General features: G+C 35.1%; 2 protein-coding genes across 4 annotated transcripts; one reads left to right on the forward strand and one right to left on the reverse strand.

The window, feature by feature from the left end:
* The first annotated feature begins 1,520 nt into the window (after positions 1-1,520).
* Positions 1,521-4,868, forward strand: LOC121238639 (pentatricopeptide repeat-containing protein At4g18975, chloroplastic). 2 transcript variants are annotated; one of them, XM_041135602.1, is made up of 6 exons: positions 1,521-1,992; positions 2,094-2,222; positions 2,362-2,475; positions 3,187-3,330; positions 3,785-4,056; positions 4,088-4,462. In XM_041135602.1, the coding sequence occupies exons 1-5, from the start codon at positions 1,963-1,965 to the stop codon at positions 4,034-4,036; spliced, it is 669 nt and encodes a 222-aa protein (XP_040991536.1). In that variant the 5' UTR covers positions 1,521-1,962; the 3' UTR covers positions 4,037-4,056; positions 4,088-4,462. The 2 variants fall into 2 exon arrangements, with proteins under 2 accessions (XP_040991536.1, XP_040991534.1); XM_041135600.1 differs by lacking the exon at positions 4,088-4,462 and adding an exon at positions 4,523-4,868 and having other exon boundaries at positions 1,522-1,992; positions 3,785-3,997.
* Positions 4,869-5,438: 570 nt separating this feature from the next.
* On the reverse strand, positions 5,439-6,797 carry LOC121238640 (replication protein A 14 kDa subunit B-like). Of its 2 annotated transcripts, none has more exons than XM_041135603.1 (3): positions 6,645-6,797; positions 6,005-6,263; positions 5,439-5,759 (listed from the first exon to the last, which is right to left on the reverse strand). In XM_041135603.1, the coding sequence occupies exons 2-3, from the start codon at positions 6,258-6,260 to the stop codon at positions 5,695-5,697; spliced, it is 321 nt and encodes a 106-aa protein (XP_040991537.1). In that variant the 5' UTR covers positions 6,261-6,263; positions 6,645-6,797; the 3' UTR covers positions 5,439-5,694. The 2 variants fall into 2 exon arrangements, with proteins under 2 accessions (XP_040991537.1, XP_040991538.1); XM_041135604.1 differs by having other exon boundaries at positions 6,710-6,734.
* Positions 6,798-7,409: the final 612 nt, after the last annotated feature.

A 7,409-nucleotide genomic window follows, 5' to 3' on the forward strand; every position in this document is an offset into this window, starting at 1 on the left:
TTCACAGCAAACACATCTTTCTTGATCAACAACTGCATGCGATTTTAGCAATTCTTCTAAGTATTCATTCACCTTCAAGAAAATGGCAGCAGATCAAGCTTTTCTCCTTGGCTTTGGGGGGCCAGGCTGTGAAAGGGGTTGGACTCATGTTGCGTGGTGCCAACAACGAGCTTGAAAAGCTCATGAACACAGTTTCAACAAATGAAGCATCCTGCGGAGGAACAGCATGCTGGAAGTGATCATGGGCGTAATTAGAGATTGGCTCGAAAGTTTTTTTTTTTTTAATTATTATCGGTAAATAAGAATTTTATTAAAAATATGCAAAGTCAAGTACACGAGACTTGTACAAGAATCACCACCTATGCATGACTCCAATAGGGTTTATATTTGGAGTTTTGTCTAAATACATTCTCCATCAGGTTTTCCATTTTAGATGTGAACGGTATCTCCCTATATTTGGAAAGTTACTGTTCATCCTCTTAATCACTTTTTATATATATATATATATTTTATAGAGAGTAGTTAAAGATGTAAAAATAAAATAGTAGAAATAGAAAAAAATATTTGAATAGAATAGAGAAATGATAGGGAATGAGATGTACGAGGTTTTTTAAAGATAAGTAAAATTTAAGAGAAAATTAGAAGAAGTGTAATTTCTAACTAAAATTCGGAGAAAATTATAAGGAATCAAGTAGGAATACTCTAAGAGCATTAGATTATGTATCTGTATATGCATCTACATATTTGTATAATATGACCTTAAATTGGACTGCATTGTATTATGTATATCTAAAAATTTACATAATTGTGAATAATGTTTCTACAAATTTAAAGATACATTGTTAACTCCCTAAATCTTATTTTAATATTTTTTTCTCTCTCCTCCCCCTTTCTCTCGATATCAATAGAAACTGTAACACACCTGATGGATAGTGTTTGGATAACTAAAAAATGTGAGAAAATATAAAGAAAATGGTCCGATTCAAAGTTGACTTAGCCTCTCCAATAGAAGAGAGGTTGGGAGCAAAATAAAAAACAATTGTATTTAGATTCTGGACACCATTACAAGTCCCTCATTCTACTACATATACGACTTTTGTGTTTGACTCTTGGGCCAGAGGCCACTTACTCTAATGATAAACATAAAGCCACAATTACAAGTATAACTAACAATAAATGGGCTATGACCCAACTCAACAAAATTCATGTAAATAAAAGAGATGATGGCTTTGGGCTATAGGCTGAACCCAACTAATAGCCTCTAATTACTCAACCCAAGCCTACTATGAATTTGGTCCTTCCTATCTCTATTGTAGACGTGTGACACAAACAAACCCTCTCCGAAAACATTTCTTCATCTTTGCTCTCTCTATCAACACCAACAAAAAGAAATCTGAAAGAAAAAAATAAATCATAATTGACTCAAAAATGCATAATTCAATATTATAATTTTTTTATGATTTTAAATATGCAAACAGAGTTTCTAATGTAATGGAGATCAGATACCGAGACCTCAATTTTGATGTGTCCTCTGCTCTGTATTGCTTTGGATTTGATTTTGAGGAGAGAGAGAGCTTGAGATTGATGGGGGAGAAAGCTTTGACCGAAGAGCGTCAGAGATTTCCGTATGTTTTTCATTTGCTTTGCTGTAGTTGCGTTCACATTAGCAACATTAAACAACTAACGTGACCGTGTTTCATTGGAGGGTGTCAATGGTAGTTTTACACCGGGTCCGGCCCGAAGAGGCTCTCTTCCAATAGATGCGAAGTGTAAAACCCTTCCAATCGCCAGCCCTTTACTTCTACTTCAGTCGCTGGTGTTGATGACTTCATAGAGTTCAAGGCGGGGGTTTAACATCCCAGTCCCAATTTTCTAACACCACGGCTCTTTCTCTCGGGGCTGGTCGCTTTTTCAGCGTGAGTGAGTAATAATTCTTTTTGGGGTTTCTGAATCTTCACTACCATGTTTAGATCACCTACAATGTCTTTTCTGGTGAGTTTTTCCACCTCTCTCTCTCTCTCTCTCTCTCTCTCTCTCTCTCTGTGCTGTTTTTGCTACACCCGATGAGTTATTCTATTGCATGCACCGTATAGGTTCGCCGGTTAACTCAGCTTGGAGAGGTACGGGTCCGATATTTTAACAGTTCCAATTACAGCAACATGTCGTTTCCATCTCAGAAATCTCTCCCAGGCCCTACAGCAACTACTGAGACATCATTTCAGGTATCTAAAAAATTTCAATAAATTGTTGTGATTATTTTGGGTACCTTTCCAATAATTCGATGGGTATTTTCTCTGTTTTCTTTTGTGAAGAAGTAATGGGTTTGATAATTGATTGGTTCAGTTGAATTGCAATTTCTAGGATGAATGCAACGGCCAACCTATGCGTCCGGAGAAGAATGCCGGGGGCGTGCAAGAGCGTCGAATTGGGGAGAATGTTTCAAGGAAGGATAAAGTCAATTTTCTTGTGAATACAGTAAGTCTAATCCTGGTGAAGTTCTTTTCTTTATGTAAAGTTAATGGCTGTATCTTTTGAGTCTCAACCAGCTTTTATCAGTAGGATAAAGTTATGTGAAACGTCTTGTAAAGCACATTAGAGACAAGCAGTTCCTTTATACATTTTCGTTTGTGTCACACTTATGATCAATTGAAGGGACGGATTGTAAGGAATTGCTACTATGATCCTAGCAAGAACTCCCTTAACCATTACGCTAGTGCAATTCATTTAGAGTCTCTATGTTGTATACAAAGGCATTGGAATATTGTTTAGGCTTTTCATTTGTATGTTCTGCTGTTTGCTGAGTGGCTTTTATCTCCCAACTATTACATTTCAGTGTTATTTGGGCATAACAGAAAATCTGATGTTGGATCTTCTTTTTACTTATACCTTCTATTTTCTCCAATCTATCACTAAATTGTTGTGGAACTACACTGTCCTTCAACTTTGTGCAATTATAAAATTTTTACATGCTAGTTTATAAGATGATGTTTAGTATAAATTCCTCAATGGATGCTTACCAGTACTTTCTCCTCTTTGCTATTATGGTATGTTAGATTCTCCCTCTGTCCCGAATTATTTGTGGCAGTTTGTACTGGCACAAATATTAATCAAAAGATTAAGGCAAGTGGTCTTCCTAAATATCCGTTACAAGGTCTACGTACATGATTAATAACCATGATGTTGCAGCTTCTTGATATCAAGGATAGTAAGGAAGCTGTTTATGGTGCGTTAGATGCATGGGTTGCATGGGAGCAAAACTTTCCTATTGTATCAATCAAGAGGGCATTGCTTGCTCTTGAAAAGGAACAGCAGTGGCATAGAGTTGTTCAGGTATGAGCAGTTTTCTGTCTCTTTTGTGTATGTGTGTTTTGTGTGTGAGAACATGATCTGTTAGATGCTGATGAAACCGAAAGATGAAAATATGCATTTTTATTGAAGATAAGGAAAAGAGATATAATACAAAGAACATGAAGAAGAGAGGAATTTAATTAAATAAATGTCAAGACAACTACAGGACTGAGGTGGAAAGAAGTCTTCGTCCCATTAAGAATTTACTTTTTTGACACCCTCTCCTTGTGATTATGTCTTAAATTTAGTCTTATGACTAATTAGCAAATATTTTATTTATTCATTTAGTTGTATTATTCTGATATGTCTTTATACTGAGTCATATTAAGAGTGTCATTTAGGGTTCTCCCTTTCAGCAAGCTGTTTTCTGTTCTATTATTTATTGGCAATGAGTATTTGTAGCTATAAGTCATAATCCTTTGTTAATCTCTGCTAGGTAATTAAATGGATGCTAAGCAAGGGGCAGGGAACTACAATGGGAACATACGGGCAACTCATACGGGCTTTAGATATGGACCACAGAGCAGAAGAAGCACACAAGATTTGGGAGCGGAAAATTGGGATGGATCTACATTCAGTTCCTTGGCAGTTGTGCAGACAAATGATATCTATATACTATCGAAACAACATGCTGAAGAGTCTTGTAAAGGTAAGCTTCTTGTCTGCTTTCAGTTTTTTACTTTCTTAGATGTGAGAAGAGATGATAAGTTATCATTTTTCTTTTTTGATAATTAATAAGTTATCATTTTACTTGTATAAATTCGACGTTTATCAAATGATTTGGATTCCATTTTTCTTGAATTCCTTCCCCCTCCCTTTTTCCTCTCAACTCCTATACCTATAAGAGTCATAATTGTTGCACATGTTGCTGCATCTACTCTCAATTTCACTGCCATTTAAAAAACAACCAACCACCATAAGCCTAGATGAAAGCTATTATGTGTACTTAGAGAACTTATTAAGTTGATTTTCGAGTAGTTTTTAAGTTTCTTCTATTAAGTAAAATACTAAGAATTACCAATCCATGTGATTTGGGGGCGGTGTTACATGGGTCCGATGTTTAACCGGGTAAAAGACATATCATGTTTATTGTTTGCACCTAAGGTTCCTCATCAGAAAAAAGAAGGCAGAACACTTGAGACTAATGTATTGATTTCATGCTTTCATGAGAAAGCTCTTCAAGGACTTGGAAGCTTTTGATCGGAAACCTCCAGAGAAGTCAATAGTGCAGAGAGTGGCGGATGCATATGAGATGTTGGGCTTACTTGAAGAAAAAGAGAGGGTGCTGGAAAAGTACAATGACCTTTTCACTGGAAATGAATCCCCGTGAAACATAAGAAAGCTTCATCTAAGAGAAAGAAGAAATGAGGCTAACACCTCATATGTCATGTTTAATGATAATTTATTAGTTCATTTCTTATGACAATGAAACTCTACTGTATAAATTTTTTGAGGACTGACAAAATGAAAACAAACTTTACAAATCGACAAAATGAAATGTTTAATCATGTTTTAAGGTAGTTGGTTCTTTAGCATTTGTTGATGTACATAGTTTTGCTGCTAAATGTGCACATGTTAAAGGCCTCTCCAATCCAAAAGCATGAGCCATTATGTTCCATGCTGACCGCATATATATATATATATATATATATATATATATATATAAATTGCTGATATCTTTATATGGTGATTCAATGATTACGGGTGCCATTAAAAGTTGAATCAATCATAGATAAATACTCATCATATGGAAGACCTTCCCAAAATTGTTTGTAGAAACGGTGTCCATATGAAGCTACTTGCAGTCACAACACTTCTACTTCCATTGGCATCCACCGTGAACTTTTCAACTCAGGCCCTTTCTCCCATGAACTTTTAAGCGGAGATAATCGGAAATTACTACAATTGCAACTGCTTTGGTTCCATAATTGCTTCAATTTGCAGTACTTAAGATTTGGTAGGTTTTATCGGCCATAGATACATTGAGCAAAAATTTAGCCACCGTGTTCTTACCAGGGCATCCAATTCCGACAAAAGGAATAAAGGGGATGACTTTTTCTAGCCGGATCAGTTCAGAGAGACGTTCCATATCATTTCCAAGTATTTTCTTCAATTTTCAATCAGATGATTTTGTTCTAGAATCAAACACTTTTCATGGTAGGACGAGAGGTTGCTGAAATATAGTAAATAAAGACTGGTACAACAGTTCCACTAGATTAGTAGGATATAAGACCTGAACCTATGTTCTTGAGAGCATGAACACCCATAAGCATATATCTTGGTAGTCTTTTTGTCAATCTTGAAACGCTAAACACTCCCATCTGTTTTCGCTGAAGGATGCCTCAGCTACATAAATAAACCTATGAACTCCCCGTTTGCAAGTTGGCATAGCTGATTGTACGATTGGGTGTCTGCAAAAGAGGTTCCAACATTTAGAAATGTAATTCCGGTTTCAAACAAATAGCAATTTAGTACATATTTGAGAATACCAAACGGGTATGAAAAAACCGTTAAAATTTTAAAATTTTGGAACTCAATGGAGCTTAAACGCAACAGATTTTGCTAATCCAGTTTAAATCTCAGTGGACGCTATACAACTATGAGTACGTGATTGATGGAATGAGCACCCTAGTTTTAATCGGTGGGAAATTCATACCAAATGTGTGGCCAAAGTTGGTCCATATTTCAGCACGAATGGACTGTTCACTCTCAGCAATACCGATCACCTCAACATGACTCATAGGAGAGACATCCGGCAGTCCTTTTATAATCAATTGACGTTCGTCTGTAGATTTTCCTGTCGTGATTTCACCATCAGATTGAATAACTTGAACCACTGTCCGAACCTTCCTTCCTACATACATGCGCAACAACTCTGCGTTGACGAGAACTGCAGGGTTTGATGTATCCATATCCTGAAAAGTGACCACCACAGTAAATGGGCATCACATCTGTAGGTTTGAATTGGTAGTAATCATACTTCAAAGTTCCAAAAGGAATCGTCGGACTGAGCAATTAACTAGAAGAACAGGTTAGCGACATGGTTGGGGGAAAAGATCAGGTCTAAATAGTGGATACAAACCCAGATCTCAAGATAAATGAAACTGGTTAGTCACTCATGCTTAACAGGCTAATCATCAAACGGGTCTGCTGCACATAGTGAGAGGATGAGGGGTCGATTCCGATCCCAGTTAAGTACCGAAAGAATAATTCACCAGAATAACGCACAACCTATTTGTTTCTTAAGAAAGACAAATCCACTAAACAGAAAAACTAAAAATAAATCAGCAACATACCTTTTAACTTTAAGAGATTCACCCCGAACAATGGGAATGCGAACCAGAATTTTATTTATACGAACCTTTGAAAGGCGGGAACCCTAGAGCTGTTCCAAACTGAAGGGTATATTTTGGCGGGAATTTTTTATGCGTCCATTTATTGTAACTAGAAAGTTCAAAAAACTCTTATTTAAAATTAAGGAAATAAGATAAGAATTTTGTAAAATGTATTGAAATAGTTTGTCAATGAGAGTGAGATAGTTTGAGTTAATGTTTTATGGAATTTTGAGAAGTGAGAAAAAAAGTTGAATAAAAAATATTATAAAGTTAAAATATTGTTAGAATATAATTTTTTAATATAATTTTTGTTTGAGAATTTGAAAAAATTGAAATACTTTTTATTTTTTGTTGAAAGTTTGTAAAATTTGTAATTATTAGTTTTAAAAAATTGTAATAATTAGTTTAAAAGTATTTATATTTGAATGATATTTAAAAATGAGATGAGATGAGATAAGATGAGGTAAGATAAGATGAGATCTTTGTAATGTGATGAGAATTTTAAAATGAAAACTTTTTCTAAACAAGCAATCGGCATGAAACTTTTCATTCGATTTCGAAAAAATCACTTTAGACACAAAAAAATTCTTAAATTGATGTGACTTAAAAATTGATTTTCAAATTTTTTTATAATTATAACACTTTTCTAAGTAGAATGATCACTTAAAATTAAAAAAAAAAAAAAAAAAAAACCTAATAAAAATCTTCTCGAGTTTCAAACTCAGG

This window comes from Juglans microcarpa x Juglans regia, chromosome 7D, assembly GCF_004785595.1.
Source record: "Juglans microcarpa x Juglans regia isolate MS1-56 chromosome 7D, Jm3101_v1.0, whole genome shotgun sequence".
Lineage (NCBI taxonomy): Eukaryota > Viridiplantae > Streptophyta > Magnoliopsida > Fagales > Juglandaceae > Juglans > Juglans microcarpa x Juglans regia.

Excerpts from the sequence above, each read along its gene's own strand:
- LOC121238639 (XM_041135600.1), top strand. The coding sequence starts at position 1,963 with ATGTTTAGATCACCTACAATGTCTTTTCTG. Across the intron at positions 1,993-2,093 it reads CACCTACAATGTCTTTTCTG|GTTCGCCGGTTAACTCAGCT; the intron begins GTGAGTTTTTCC and ends TGCACCGTATAG. Across the intron at positions 2,476-3,186 it reads TCAATTTTCTTGTGAATACA|CTTCTTGATATCAAGGATAG; the intron begins GTAAGTCTAATC and ends ATGATGTTGCAG.
- LOC121238640 (XM_041135603.1), bottom strand. The coding sequence starts at position 6,260 with ATGGATACATCAAACCCTGCAGTTCTCGTCAACGCAGAGTTGTTGCGC. Across the intron at positions 5,760-6,004 it reads CAACTTTGGCCACACATTTG|ACACCCAATCGTACAATCAG; the intron begins GTATGAATTTCC and ends CCTCTTTTGCAG.